This window comes from Antrostomus carolinensis, unplaced genomic scaffold (genome assembly GCF_000700745.2).
Source record: "Antrostomus carolinensis isolate BGI_N321 unplaced genomic scaffold, ASM70074v2 scaffold10276, whole genome shotgun sequence".
NCBI classification, from domain to species: Eukaryota; Metazoa; Chordata; class Aves; order Caprimulgiformes; family Caprimulgidae; genus Antrostomus; species Antrostomus carolinensis.
Genome location: NW_010323925.1, coordinates 26,696 through 42,940, shown reverse-complemented (window position 1 = coordinate 42,940; position 16,245 = coordinate 26,696). Strand labels below are relative to the sequence as shown.

Here is a 16,245-nt window from a genome sequence, read left to right as displayed (position 1 = left end):
TTTGCAATAGTAAGATGTGGAAGTCATAGAAGGATTGATGTCTCTTTTGATACGGTCGCTGCTTCCAGAGCTGTGTGGCACCTTTACAGCCAATTCACTATTGCAAGGGGATTTTCTAGAATGACAGAGATAAATTAACTATTTTGTATTACCTCAGCTGTATGTCTCATCTGTTCGTGGTTTTGAGGACAGGAATACTCCAAGCAGAGAAGCTCTGTGTCATTTTCATGTCTATCATGGGTACCCAGTGACTGGATTTGATAGACCTCAAATTTCACAAATCTTATGAGGTACTACTGGTCATGGGCAGCACTGAAGTCTCAGGTTTTTACCTGGGTGTCATGTGTAACATTTGCAACAAATAAGAATGCTGCTTAGAAATTTTTCTGCTATAGTACCAAAATCTCAGAGGCCCAGAATTAGACTGCCTGCATTTTTTCCATTTTAATTAAACAGTCATGATATCTTGCTCAGAGAAGTAGTATGGATAGTGTGCCCAATATAGTATGTGTGTTTTCTACAGGGACACTGATTTAATATAATTCACAGAGAGTTTTGATTCACTTCTACAAAGGCAATGGGTAAGAAAATGGAGAAAAATCAAATGCAGATGAGAAAATGGAATGTTATATATGGTAAAATAAAGAAACAGACATTGGCTTAATGACATCCAAGAAACACTTCTAACCAAGCTCCAGGATTCCAGAGTGTTAATCTCGTTAGTTTCATATTATTATCCAACTGTCAGCTCCCGGACCCTTATGGAATCACAGAAATTCGTGTCAGATACTGAATCAGGCTAGAAATTTAAATTAACTATTGAAATGTAGCTTAAATTTCTTATTTTAACTCAGTTGTGATTTACTGTACTGAATTATTGGGTCGCCAAATTCTCTTTTAAAAAGTTGTCTGTCATTATGCTGCTGAAAAAGCCCAAGTTTTTCCATAAAACCTGAAGATGTATTTATATACAGCAGGGATTACCATTCCTGCCAGTGGAATCCCAGTAGTTTTGGCTAATTCTAATATGGCTGTAAATATATGATTACCATGGAAATTAATTTGGTTACAGGAATTTTTGTCCCTTTTTTTTATATTGATGGCTTTGCTTAATGTGGTTGCCAAACACATGTGTCACTTAAAGAAAAACTTGATTAACATTAGAGTGGATTATTTATACTGAACTGCTCAGCATATGTATGTATTGCTTTTCTAGGTGAAGCAGGAACTGCTTAACTATCCGCCGTGGGTTTATGCTGTTAATGGATAAGGAAAAACCTCCTTTAGCTCAAACAGAATGTGTGCTGTTGAAGTCTTGCCCTGTTAGACCCTAGTGGTAATAATTTCATAGCAACATCTTAATGCAATATTTTTTTAAAAGTTTTAATCAAATGGTTCCTTAATCTGTACAAATTGCCATTAGGTTTATTTAAGTTTAAAATACTTTTTTTTAAAATAACTTTTCTTGTAATATTATTCCAGGGTGGGATAATGTTTATGTGATATTTTCAGGTCCAAACTTGTATAGACAATTTTAGTACTAACCCTATATTTTAAACTTTTTGTGTTTTACTTTTTTATCCCTATATGAGATCGACAGTATTCAAGTTACTTTTTTTTTTTTTTTCCTGTTGTGAATGTGCTGTAAGCTTGAATTTAATCTTTGCATAGTTTTTGTCTAGAAATGTCTTCAGTGTTTTTTGGGTGTTTTGTGATTGGATTTTTGTTTTGTTTAAGAAAGTATTTGAAAATGCCATATGAGAATGTTAAACAAGGAATCCAGAGGCAGTATTATGGAATGCATCTAAGGACTGGAGGATGCATAGTAGTAATATTAAATTAACATTACTAGTAATTTTCGTTTTAGGAGTAACCTTGTTGGCACACCTAGGTATTGGCATATGAGTTTCGTGCCACGAGTCTGGAGTTTTCTTATTTGAAAAAAAACCAAACAAACTCCTGTGTTCCTCTCTTCGGTAATTTTTACATATATTTGAGATTCTTATGCCTGTTGAAGTCAACATAGGCACCTACCTATACCAGAAAAACGCTGCTGTTCTCTCCCTGTTCATAGGGCAGCCTTGCTACATGGTGGGTCCACGGCAGCAATGTAACACAGTAGATTGTTTCCAAGAAAAGTAGTGATTGGCATTAACTTTGAGACTGTTACCCCAAGGTTCATCAAAACTTACTTACCCGTGCTGTTGAACTGACACGGATAGTCATATCAGCTAAATGATAGAAACTGTTCATCTGATGCAACTGCATACTGTATTTTCACAATATAGTATACAGAGATATCAAAGAACTATAGGAAATATCAGTTTGAACTATTTCATAGAGCTACAAGGATGAGAAAACATTGAAATGTATGATAACATTGATCCTTAGCATACTGTTTAAGAAACATCTAGTATTCATGTCAGAAAATAAATTTTGACAATCCAGTGAAACAGTAGATGTAAGAAATGTAGATAACCTTGTTTCTGCATATGCCCAAAGTTGTAGTGTATGTTAGCCAAGTGTAACTCAGTTCAAATTTGCAGCTATCACTTTCCTTCCTTAAAATGTTCTCACATGTTTATCATTTGTGTTTCTGATCAATACCTCTTTTGTAATAAGAATGGTCGAGCGTTGCGTTGTGAGTGATGCCGTGCTGCTGACCTGCATAATGACAATAAAATAAAATCCATGTTCTAAATGTGTTGTTACCTTTTTACTACCTTCCTCATGGGGTCAGGTCTTTTACTCACTAGCTGATTGCTCAGCGAAGACTTCTGTTGGGTTGTCTGCAGGGAAATGAAGGCTTCTTTTATTCTTAACTTAGAACTGAGTAAACCATATTAGTAGTCTACTTATGTAGTCCATTAGTAGTCTAGTCCTGAATGTCAAGGTACAGGATATAACAGAAACATGTTAGCGGATGTATAAATCATATTATACTTGTATTCCAAATCTCACTGCAAATGTTAATAGCTTTTTAATATACAATTATGTATTATTTGTAATGTAATGCACTATTTTTTGTCTTTCTAGGTATGGCATGAACTGCCTCATTCAATTTGAGGATTTTGCTAATGCTAATGCATTCCGCCTCCTGCATAAGTACCGTAACAAGTATTGCACTTTCAATGATGATATTCAAGGTAACAGACTCTCTTCTCTTCACTCTTGTGATACTCACAAGCCAGAAAAATGATTCCTAACCAGAGGGGAAAAAAATAAAAAGTATCAGCTTTCCTGTGATATTTGAAAATGTTCAGTACAGGTCACATTTTTCCTTGGGTTTCTTCAGCGTGGGTTTCTGGTGAGCTGTCTTTGCCCTTAGCCTTTCCCCTCTCATGTATGCCTCATGCTTTATTTAGATGTTCACTCTTTAGGGTTTGGTTTTTTTTTTTAATAGCTTAGTGTGGGAATGGCTTTGCCATATAAATTATTAACTTCAGATCTTCGGGCAAATGTCAAAGCTCAAGCCCGGACTGTACTTCTCTCAGTTTTTTTGTCATTGCAGTGACAACTGCTCCAGTGTTTCTCCGTGTGACAGAGCTTGCTTGATAAATATCAAACTGTATTTCAGTTTGGACAGTTAAATGTCCTTCTGATTTTCCTTGCAGTCTCAGGGCTGCATTCAATTTTAGACGGAAATTATCCCCCTGGCTTTGCTTTCCCGTCTGAATCATTTGTAGCAGCTGGCAAAAAGAAAAGATCTAGGATGGGAAACATCAGCAAAGGGGATTCCCCCAGTGCTCAATCTAGGATGGGAAACATCAGCAAGGGGGATTCCCCCAGTGCTCAATCTAGATGGGCATCTTGTCCCTTCTCTCCCAAGAAGAAAGACAAGCACTGAAGCAGTGGATGCTTGCTGCTTGGGTTGCCTTATTTCCTGTCAGGAAAAGAGCACTGGAAAATAACTTTATTTAGGGCAGGAAGTGCACTGGCTCCCACCCTTGCAAGGAAACTGAAGTCAGAAGAACTGCTGGAGAGAGGCACTCAGCTGCCTCTTACCCCCCTCATCTTTCTTTGTGTAGATGGAGTAGATATAGATGAGTCCTCTGCAGTGACAGGATCAAAAATTGGAGTTTAACTGTCTTAATTTCTAACAGTTTGTAGTGACACTTTAAGCCAAGCATTAGGAGCTTGAGTTTTCCAGAAGTCATACTTGAGTCATTCTTGAGACCTAGGTCTTACTTTGGGGACTAAATGCACGGTGGTGAATTCAAATAACCCTTGCCTTTCCGATGTGAGGGATTTGGCTGGCCATATGAACTATGTTTCTTTTACAAGCATGGCTGAGTTTTACTCCTGCGTCTGAAACAGATTATGGAGGACAAACTCCCATATGGGAAATAAACTAATTATAAAATGTTATTTCCCTTTGTGAGAAGCATGGTGCTTCTTACCCTGCAGGGTCTGTGTAGCCATGGCTACAACAGTCCAATACAGCAGACCAAACAGCATCAGGTCATTTCCCTAGTTGTTTAGAGACCCAGCTCCCACTAGGAATTCTCCTTCATTGCAGGAAAAAGGTCCTCAACCTAAATCAGAAAGACACTCAACTAGAATGTAGTTTTAAATAAATGGAAGGGAAGCTTTTCAGCAAAAGTATACCAAAAAATGGGTAAACTAAGCTGAGAAACTCTTCAGTATCTCCACATGCCTTTTTAAAACCACTGCATTCTTTCTGATGCACCTTGGAAGGAGGTGTCTTCATGTTCAAAACTGTTGGAAAGTGTCCATTTGACTGAGCTGCTGTAGCAGCTGTTGGTCTTCCTTAGAAGTGTAGCCGTGTGCAGTTTTTTAACTTATTCAGTTTCTGCAATCTAATTTGTGTTTGTGGGTCTTCTGTTATTTTCATAAATGAAGTCTGGGACTTTTGAGTGATCACCATCCTTAATGCTCATGTAGCTTCCAAGAGGTGAAAAAGCAGATGCATTTAGCCTGCTCTGATCTCTCTTGTTTGTCATTATATCCCCGTAAATACCTTCAGTATCTTTTTTTGTAGGATGCCATCTTCCCCTATGATGTGTCAGTAGAATAACAGCCCAAATATAGATTCCAGTGATCTTTTCTCCTTCTTTCTATTCCAGCTCTCTAAACCCTAAGGATCTTTCACCTGATAACTTTAATGAGGATAGATGGTGCTCAATACTTCAGCAATCCTTAGAGATTTTCAGTTTCTAAATGGCGTGATTCTTTCGAGGCTGCTTGAAAGAGTGGCCTTCTCTGTATGCAAGTTGTATTTCCTACCTCTAGAGCAGTAAAGCCAACAAGTAGCATCAGGCCAATGAAAGCAGACAAACACTATGTTACATCTGATTTGCCATCATCTTCTGAAGTCAGTGCTTACATGATATTTTAAATATCCCTGCTGCAGGGATGTTGAACAAACCTCTTGGGATCAGTTAAAGAAGCAGTCCTAGGTACGAGTCCAGGATTGCAGTGCCTGAAATCCTGCTCCCGGGTGGGATCAGCTGGGGCCGTACCCGCCTGTCCCTCGTCACACCCATCTGGAGCAGAGCAGGGAGCCCTAGCACTCCCTTTCCACACCCATCTTGGTTTTGACGTGTCTGTTGAAAGAGTTTTTGCTACTCAAGCACAGACTTTAGGCAAGTTTGCACGTCCTGGGAGCCATGCATTTGCTTTACACGGGTTTCTCAAAGCTTTTAACATGGTAGCTGGTTGTAGTCGTTGCTGACGTGGATAAATTTCAAATAGTGGCATAAATTTCTCTAGCCTTGCTGCCTCTATGCACGCCAATTATTTCAATTATTTAAATAGTTTTGATTTTTTTCCCCACCCCTGTACTTCAAAATTATCTCAATGGGAAATGACAAACTTCTGCAGTATAAGCCAATCTACATAAAATAAGTGTTTCTCTATGCAGTATAATACTGTAAGTTTTCATGCTAGTGTTACAGCTCTATTTCTCTGTGCCCGCAGTTGCAATGCTATCTCCTATTATAAGCAAAGAGCCTATATTTTATGCCAACAGAAATATTTACATGGAGAGATTGCACTGGTTTGGAATAAACTTCTGTATCCATCATGACCTTAGATGTCATTAGATTTTAACAGCTGTGCTGTTTAATTGCATCCAAATTTTATTAAAAGAAACAGACCTAAAATAAAAATGTAGAGCATATATAATTTAAGGTTATTATTACATCTTGCATGTGTGGTTTGATTTAAAATATATGCTAAATGTTCAGCAGACTGCCATGTGAATAATTAGCAAAATTATACCTGGAAGTTATGTTATGACCAGTTTAATGTTAAGTCAGTACAATTTTGAGAAATCAGAATTTCTCTGTCACAAGCATTCACCTTTTTAAGATTTATTTATTTTTAACATTAACAGGTTGCCCAGAGAAGCTGTGGCTTCCCCCTCCCTGGAAGTGTTCAAGGCCAGGTTGGATGAGGCTTTGAGCAACCTGGTCTAGGGGAAGGTGTCCCTGCTGATGGCAGGGGGGTTGGAACTAGATGATCTTTAAGGTCCCTTCCAACCCAAACCATTCTATGATCAGAAATTATACATTTGATACTTGGAAATTACCATTCTTAAAATCAAATTGTAAAGCAGGTTTGGGGCTTGTTGTGGTTGTGATGGGCATGGGGCTTCCAATTCATTCTCTGACCAAGAATTTGGAAAATGCAAAGTTGAATGACATGTAATAGCTCATATGTTGAGATCGTATATCTCAAATTCTTGTACTAAGTGCAAACTGTAGAAGAGCTCTTTCATAATATGAAGTGACATTTGCTTCCAGGCGAAACAGACTTTAGGATTTTTAAAATAATAATTAAAAAAAATCCTATTAAGACATACACTGTAGGGTTCTGTGAAGAGTATTTTTTTTTCCAGGTTATCACCTGTCCATTACACAGTGGAAAATTTGCATGGAAATAGGGATGCTTTCAATATATCCCCCATTGTAGCTTAGTATACTTTTCCACATACATATGCAAGTATGGGCATATACAAGTAGGTGTATGTACAAGTACTGTTCTGTTTCATTTTTTCCTCATGAGTTAAAAAAAAAAATCCCCATTCTCACCGTGTTCCTGGGCAACTGGCTCCAGGTGGCCCTGCTTGAGCAGGGGGGTTGCCCCAGATGAGCTCCCAGCCTCAGCCACTCTGTGCTTCTGGGACTCTGTATCCATTTTCAAATAGAGCAAAGGATTTGCTCCTTTAAAAAGGCTTCACTAGATCCTTTCCTCCTGTGTGCACTGCCTGCCTGCTGCAGCTGCAGAGTGGGGCAGTGCGCATACACAGCTTTGAAAAGCCCGTTCGTGGCAAGGAGAAGGAGCTGCCATCTCTTAGAAGAGGGTCCTTTTGAACTACCCACAGCCATAGCATTTGCCTCACTAGCAGCTGAGATTACACCTTTTAGATAGGATCTTTACACTCACCTTTTTCCCCAGTAAGTGTAGGAGAGGGAAATGGATTTACTTTTTCCCTGGCCCTCTATGCAGTGTTATTTGTGAGAGTGGCCATGTTAACATGTGATTTCTATTACGCTGTGCATTGAGAAATACTAATTTTACTTTTACCACCTCCTAATCTTTTAGTCTAGAATGACTAGCTCAGATTTTAGGATGTGCTGCAGAAATTCCTCCTCTCTTCTTGTTAGCTAGCTTTTTAAGATAAGGTAGAGAAAATGATGTAAAGAAAGGACTAATACTTGGTTACAAGTTGGGTTTTTTTTTGAAACTTTAAACAAATGCTTCAGTGCCATAAGCCATTTCTTGCTAATTTAAATTAAACTACAACCAATAAACATTAAGTTCTCATTCCTCACGTTTTGGGGCTTTTTTCACCTTTTTTTTCTTTAATTGTTGCATCTGCTGAAAGAAGACTCTGTGCTCTGAAGCATTTATAATGTGCCAACCATGAAAGGCCATAGTTTCTAGGATTTCCTTGGACATATTCATGCTCATTCGTACAGTTTACAGTAGCAAGTAAGGCTGCAGAATCTTGGACAGAAAACAAAGATTTGATAAAAGATAGCGTGCTTTGAGATTTCACGTCTACCGTGTTTTTACACGATATGACTCATCTTCCTAGAAAACTGTAACAAAGTGTTTGCTGTCACAGCAGCTGACACTGCTTTAGAAATATACCTTTGTTAAACTCACTGTAGTTCTTCTTCTAGGAATTTGGGGGAAATAGAATCGATTTTCAAACTCATCTCTGTGAACAATGTCTATCTTATTCTGCACACAAGGGATTTAACCTGTGCTCTGTGGGAGAGGGAGGCAAAGCCATTTCTCTTCTACCTGTAGCGATGACAGTTGGAAAAGCAGTGAAATTCTGTTTCGTAATGTCCACAAGAAGTGGTTGGGCTTTGGCAGATGGATGTGAATTGCATTTTGATTCTTTTCAAAAACGCGAGTCATTATTCAGGGTGAAATTTAAGGTCACGCCGTTAGTCAGAGCAGTTCCGGTTGAACAGATCTGCTATTCACGCTGACGGTGCCCCCCTTTCAATGGGAAGGAATCAGGGAAGCTGCTGACGAGGAGTGATGACAGCCACTGCCAGCAGTGGTGATAGTGGGTTCAGTAATCTAATAAACTGGATTATTATGCTTTTTAGAGTCAAATGGCTGAATCAAACTGACATGGAATACTTCTAAACTACCATTTTTAGAGCAGTTCTTCTGTGCAAATCATGATTAGTGAGAAATACAACATGTAAGCCTTTGTATGTTGCTGTTATAATCTTTGTTCTGAATCACCCTCATAATGAACAGACAGGTAATGATAACTCACATCCTGTGTAAATAATCAATGCAAAATGTTATTGATATTAGATGTAGCCTTTTATTCATGTTTCATATTTCTTTTTCCTCAAAACAGAATATGTTCTTGTAATAGACACTGTAAAAGTATCCCAACTGGTAATACTTAATTGTAGTCCATCTTTCTGGCTAAGAGACTTAGCAACAGTACATCAGCTGTGAAGATAAGCAGGATCCCAGCATTACCATTTGTTATAAATTTATATTGTTTCATTTTGTCTCTATCACCAGAAAGCAGCTTGAAGAGCAGCTTTCCTGGCTCTCTGAGAAGTCCTCTGATGAGGGCAGGATGCTTTTCAGGGGACTAGATCAATGGTCTTGGGAATAAGCCATGTTATGTAGACTTCTTCCCTGCAAGCACAGCTGTGTAATATAAAATAGAAGAAAGAATTTGGCATCCAGCAAGAGGTGGGATTTTTTTATTGCCAGTTATGAGGATTGTTGTGTAGAGTACCGAGGGAAACAGCGAGCGTGGTCTCACTTGTCTCTTTTGCCATTTTTTGTCTTTGCCAATTTGGCACTCACCAGAGGAAGACTTAATTTCATCTGGGAAAGAAACGAGCTAACTCTTGGACACTGTGGGGTGGAAGTGTCTCAGCCTGACAGTTGTTGTTCCCAAAGCCATGCCTCAGATGAACCAATTTTTAGATTTTTTTTATTTAGAAATGAGGAAGAAGAGAGTAAATTATCTCAGCTCTCAGACAAGTCATAAAAATATTACAAATTTGTATGGTCTGAACATTTAAGTGGGCTGAGAACAGGGTGTCCTGCATTTCTGATGACTGAAGGGAAAAGTCTCAATCAAAAGCACATAACAAATTTTTTCATTCTAAAGACATATGTTTTTGAACTGTTCAGGTTTACTTCAAATAGTGACTTTCTAAGGGACTTTCTAACTTTAAAATGGGTTCTTAAATTTTAGTAGATGTTACCTTTTATTTTTGAAAAAGTAACAATTCATGAAACTCAGACAATACTACGTATAAACCACAGGTTCAAACCCAGCCTTCAACACCCAAATGATGTCTTTTTGGGAGAGGTTTACCCAGTAGACCAGACTTCTTACTACTTCTGTACTTTTAGTTCCTTAGCCACATGTATTTGAAACTTAATGGTCTGTGTGGTGCCTGCAATACGAATACCTGTTTTGAGCGTCTCTTTGAGTTCAATGTAGAGATTACTGCTGTCTCAACTTTCAACTTTACCTTGTTTATGAGAAAGCAGACTTGTGAATAGCAAAAGTGCATCCTTCAGGGGAGCTGCCCATTGAGGGTGGGTGTCCAGTGTGCAGATTCTGGGCCAAGTGTGTTTGAAGAGCTGGTCATACCCATTTCATACTTTTCCTGAAGGAAAAATCAGTAGCAATGTGAATTCTCTCCTCAAAAGCAACCAGGTGGCTTGTAGACAATTGCAGTTGGGGCTGTGGTAATCAGGAACAGAATTGTAGGAGTCAGCAGATCTCCTCATTGTAAGTTCTTGCAGGCTTCTCAAAATCATTTGTGGCCTCATCTTTGATTTCCTTGGGTCAATCAATGGCAGCTGCTGCCTAGAGAAGAAAGAATTTGGTTCTTATTCCCATAACTGAACCAGAAGGACATCTCAGGGCCTGTTTGTCTCCCTGTGGTTCAGCTCTCTCTGAATCAGATAGGCATCATAAATCTTCGAAGACTATTGAATACCATTTTTCCACTTTTAATACCTGATCATTAGTGGCTGGTACACCTTTTTCAGTCCTGATGAAATCAGTGCTGTCCACTATTGGTTCTTCAGAATCTCCTCTAAAGAGACCCATTGAGCACAACTTTTCTGCTGACACCATCTACCTCACTACTATATCCCTGTCCACAGGATGTCCACCCTCTCAGGTTTTTTTCTGTATTTAATGGATCCAAGTTCCTTGCAGAAATAAGGATTCTGACTGTCTTTTTCTGGTCCACTTTGTGTCTGGGCTTTAGTGATGATGCTCATTTGTGAAAAATACGAGGTTGTTACCTGAAGTCAGTAATCCAGGGGAGAAGACCTTCCCCCTCCAGTAGGCTTTTTTGGGGGGGAGGAATAACTGGTCATTGGACCAGAAGAGCCAGATATTGGCTCCTGGTGGTGAAATACAACTTTCTTCTGCATGACAGAAGCTGACAGCTAGACTCTGCGTTGCTAACAGTTCAACTGCAGTGCTCTGTATAGATTTGGGTGCTGCAATTCAAGAAAGATAGAAGAAACAAATGGATAAAGTCCAAAAGAGAGAAATTAGCACTAAGTGCTTTAGAAAACAGAACTTATTCTGAATGAGTGGAAGAATTGGGATTGTTCCACGTAGGAAAAGCAGGTTAGGATGCTGTTAGTCTTCAAATATAATATAGATCTTGTTGCAAAGAGAAAAGACCGGGTTTTTCAGTGGTAGATAAGACAAGATTTGAAATTTTCAACAAAAAGTATATTGAAGCACTTGATGAGGAGATCACAGGAGTATTCGAAAGAAGATGTTAGGAACAAGTTAGACAAAGATTGGTCAGAAATCACAGTATGGTTGATCCTGCCAGTGAACAGGTTTGGGTTAGATCCCTGCTTGAGATCCCTTTACTGCCCTACTTCTTATTAATAGGTGTTTCTCAAGAGGACCAAAATATTTCCATTCAAAGGCAGACAGGTATCTCATTCTTTGTGGTTCTGATTTGGAGAAGAAAGGTCTCCACAGGCTAAATGATAACTAAATGTCAACCTTTTTCCCTGTGTGGCATAACTCAAAGATAGATTTAAAAGGTACTTCCAATGTTTTAGATGCCAGTATGCTGGAACCCCTTTCACAGTGGACTGGAGTCCTGAGGGCTTTCAGACGCAGGAGGACAGTCAGTGTCTTAAACAAGCTGGCCTTACTCTTTTAGCTAGCTCAGCTTCTCTGTAAATATTCGCAGTTTGCTCTTCTACTTTGAAAACCTCCCCATGAGAAATAAAGTTTTATTTTAGTCTTGGTTTTACTCTATTTGAAGTATATCTATTTAAAGAATGAGACCAATATCTTAATTTTCAGTATCTGGGGTCCTTCAGAGTACTTCTGTTTGGGCTCTCACATCCTTTCCTCCTGAAAAAGGTCATAACCAGAATATTTTGTAACAGTTTGAATGCCCCAGCCATGATGCCCATCCAGTAGAATCAATCAATCATATTTTATTTAGTGTTACTCTGAAGTTATTCCCACCTACATTTAACTTTCATAAGAATAAAGTAGAGAAAACTCCAATTCCACTGAACTTTTTGTTACTACCCTAAGTACTTGTATCATTTAGCCAGAAGATGCTGTGGAATTATTTAAAATATAATGCTTTGTAATTATTTCCAGAATAACCAAATATATTCTTTTTAAAAATTTATTTCAGGAACTGCATCTGTGGCTGTTGCAGGTCTTCTTGCAGCTCTGCGTATCACCAAGAACAGGTTATCAGATCACACAGTGTTGTTCCAGGGAGCTGGAGAGGTGTGTGTTTTTTACATCAGGAAAAATTATACTGTGAAGATTTTTCTTAATGTTTAATCAAGTTATATGTATCCTGATAACAAGAAGATTAAATGGGTAGAATGATCACTAGTACCTGCTGAAAGTTGGTTCTTAATTCAGATGTAAACTTACAGAAAAATCTGTGATCATCTCGTCAAGCCTCATATTTTTCATTAGATGTTTGGCAGAGATCTGTTCTTTTTTTTTAAATTTCAGGTTTTAGCTCTTTAGCTGTAAATTGCTGAACTGCTCTCAATATGAAAAAAAACAAACAAAACTTTTTGGAAAGATAAGGATATACATCAGGCCACCAAAAAGAAATTAAATAAAATGTATTTAGCAGAGTTAGTGTTATTTAGTAAGAAGCAGTGCCCCCTTGATTTTTCCTGTCATTAAATACAGTTTTTCAATATTCTGCATGTCAAAATCATACATTTATGAAGGTTTTTACGCACGTTATTTTTTGATACTATTTTTTTAGTATAAATTTCTAAGCCATTGACACACGAGTGAATATTGTATTTATCTACAGTGTGGCTAGCTGTCATCCCTTGTATGAAGTCTACAACCCCATGCAGGCTTCTCAAAAATATTATTCATGGCCACCAAACCCCCCTGTAGGTGCAATATACTAATCCAGCTTTGTGTATACACCGGATATCTTTACTTTGATTCAATAGTTGGTGCTACTGAGATCAGGTGTGTAGTTTTCAGAATGACTTCCATCCATATCTAGCATGTCAACGCCTTTGTACATCAAGACTGTCTGTCTCTCTGAAGTTCCTTCCCTTGATTTTGCTCCATATTCTACAGACAGATAAATTCATGGTCTAATGTTTATTCTTTTTAGTTAGTATTGTTTAGTTAGTATTGTCAGTGTGCCTGTTGCTGCAAAGAGGTAATGGTAGATATCATCCCTGCTGCAGCAGCCCATGCCTAATACAACTATTTATTTCTTAACTAAAAAAGGGGAACTGGTAAAACTGAATAATAAAGAACAAGAAACAGAATCAACCCCATAAATATGTATATGAGTTGGTAATGAGAAATACTGAGTGGTCTGTTGGCTCATTTTGCTGCCTGTTTTTCAATCTCTACCTGTATGATGTTTGATCTGTTGGATGAAATATAAAATCCATAAGAATGAAACATGTTTCAGCAAAATATTGATAAGTGAATTTTTCTCACCCCTGTTTTCACTGGGAGCACAGCCAAGTCTAGAGATACAAACCACATGAACAGTAGGTAAAAGGAGACTTACCTTCTCAATAGACATTTTAAAAAAATATAAAAGTAAAAAATATTTCAGGACTGTATTTTACTTTCTGGCATGCAGAGTTTCGTTTCCTTTGGTTTAAATAAAAAAAAAATCTAATGAATAAAATAAAATTTCAAAGAAGAAAAAATATTTAATGTATTCTGAGATGATTATGTGGAATAAATGTTAGTTTCAGCATTTTTTGTTAGAGTTTCAACGTTTATTATGTTCTCCACACTGTAAATGCCTTCTTAAGATTTATCTATACTGTGATTGACCTATATGACTTAAGATTTATCTATACTATTTATGTACACTGTGGTTTCTAATTACCAAATGGTAGCAAGAGTTCATTAGCGTTCACTTTATGAAAAAATAATGATTCAGTTTTATCACGAAATAAAATTAAGAAACTTACCTTAAATAGTGGGTAGAGAAAACCAGTGAGCAGGGGATTTCTTTCATTTCTAGTTTCATATATTGCTTTTCTTCTCTGCCCTTCAGGCTGCCCTGGGGATAGCAAACCTCATTGTTATGGCTATGGAAAAGGAAGGGGTATCTAAAGATGCAGCTATCAAAAGAATATGGATGGTTGACTCAAAGGGATTGATAGTAAAGGTAATACAATTTTCTCATTCCTTTAAATGTCATGATTGTTATTATCAGTCTGTAGATAAAGGCAAGAATGTATTCTTTGTGAAAACAACTACAACAATTTCTCTCTCTTGACATAGCAAGCTGTTTTTCTAAAGTGTATTAAACAAATGACAAACTCCCATGTTACTTTGTGGGGCGGGGGCGGCGTATTCTCTCTCTTGACATAGCAAGCTGTTTTTCTTTTCTAAAGTGTATTAAATGGATGACAAACTCCCATGTAACTTTGTGGGGCGGGGGCGGCGTGATGATGCTTGGAGTTCCTGCTCTGTTTCTGTTAGGGATGAACACATAATGAAGAGAATTTTTCAGCAGATCATTAAAAATGTGTAAGGAAAGAAATGTTCAACTTGTGGCTTTAGTATTTCCCATGTTAGTGTAACTGTTAGCACAGTCTTGCAGGAAGATGTACAGATACATGATTAGGATAGTATTCAAGGATTTTTTAAAGGGAGAAAAATATTTTTGAAGATAATATTTTCCTGCTGTTGCAAGCTTGTCATCCTTCTGCAAGAACTGAGATATATTGCATCAAATAGCTTCTATGCACAGTGATATAGTTCGCGTTGCAGATGTTGTGGTCTGCAGTGCTATCAACACTGGTCAGAAATTGAAGCTGCTGAGAGACTTCATCAGTCACCCTTACCTCATTCCTTCCATGTGCCAAAATAAAGGAACATATGAATTCCACGTGCCAGAATAAAGAAACTGGTATGTTTTAAAAGGTGGTTATGTATTTAATAGTTTGTGAGCTACTTAAAAGAAATGGATAAGAGACCAGTTGGCTTTGCTTTTTCACCTTGCCCGTTGGTTAGCAGTGTTTATGGTCATCTTTGTTGGCACTGCACTCCTGCGCAGTGTTCTTTAGCTGTCTGGTATTTAGGATCTTTTGGCGTTCGCATACGTTTACAGGAGCGTGCATTCTGCAGTCGGTATCTGTGTTGGTTTATTGAACAGTATCACAGCACCTTTCACTCATACTGTTAAAGGGAAAATAGTAGGATCATAGACATTGAGATGGGAGAGTGTTACTGAGGTCATCTTGGACATACTTTGCCAGAAAGCACAAAAGTAGCCTGATAGGTACAGAAGAAGGTACAGAAGAAGGCTGATATTTGCTACTAAAACACAGATTTTTTTTTTCTGGTGGATTTTTTTTGTTTGTTGGTTTGTTTTAATGAGTATTTTTAATCCTTTTGGTTTTCATCTAATAATCTTAAAGTGCTTTTGCATCCAAACACAGATGACTGAAGGCCTGTGTATCGTCTGTGGCTGTTGAAACCTAGAGGTTGCCTAAGAAGAATGATATGTTGCATGATTTCCTCCACCATAGAGACTGGGATTATCAAATAAAACAACTGAACTAAAATCACCTCCTGGCAGTGTTACGGAAACAAACTGACAGGGGCAGAAGCATAGGAACTTTACAGCCCTAGAGCAGTAAAACAGGTCTTGGCTGCATGTCTGTCCAGCCAAGGTGGTTAAACCAGCCTTTCTTTTGTCCTGCTCATTTCCTCTTCCTGCTTCTTTTACACCTCTCACTGTTAATTTGTTAGTTAGCCAAGAAGCTGGGTTGTTGCTCTTGGTACGCAGCGAATAATTCCTTTCACAGGTTCTAAATTTTTAGTGAGTTGGTGACTGTATTCTTTACTCACCACCTTCTAGCTTCAGCACTCTCAACCAGGGCCAAAACCAATCAGTGTCTCACACAGAGTGTGAATATTTCTAGGACTGAAAAGTTCCTTTCCTCTGCTTATTCTCCTTGGTGGGGCTTTAATTTGGGTTTTTTCCAAAAAGCAGTCCGCTGAACTTCATGTCCTGCCCAGGGTATATTCGCAAACTGTTGGTGAAAGCCAGACATAACAGCTGTCTGAGATACATTAGGGCAGAATTTGGAGCCAGATGTTGACGCAAGCAGCAGGAGCTGAGGGTGCGCACTTCAGGTCATTGCTGGTGTTCCTGGAAGACCTAGGAGCACCGTTTTCCCTGTCTGGATGTCCTGGGAGGGCTTGGGAATGGGTGGGTGCTTACTGCTGTGGTG

The 16,245-nt window shown here is 38.3% G+C and overlaps 1 protein-coding gene across 1 annotated transcript in view; it reads left to right on the top strand.

Moving 5' to 3' along the window:
* Positions 1-3,036: 3,036 nt before the first annotated feature.
* Positions 3,037-16,245, top strand: part of LOC104527127 (NADP-dependent malic enzyme) — a gene marked incomplete at its 5' end in the record, with an annotated part of 38,832 nt that continues 25,623 nt past the window's right edge. The window contains 3 exons of the mRNA XM_010170750.1: positions 3,037-3,146; positions 12,174-12,271; positions 14,055-14,168. Of these exons, the coding sequence (XP_010169052.1) occupies positions 3,037-3,146; positions 12,174-12,271; positions 14,055-14,168 (322 nt within the window). The remainder of the gene's footprint in view (positions 3,147-12,173; positions 12,272-14,054; positions 14,169-16,245) is intronic.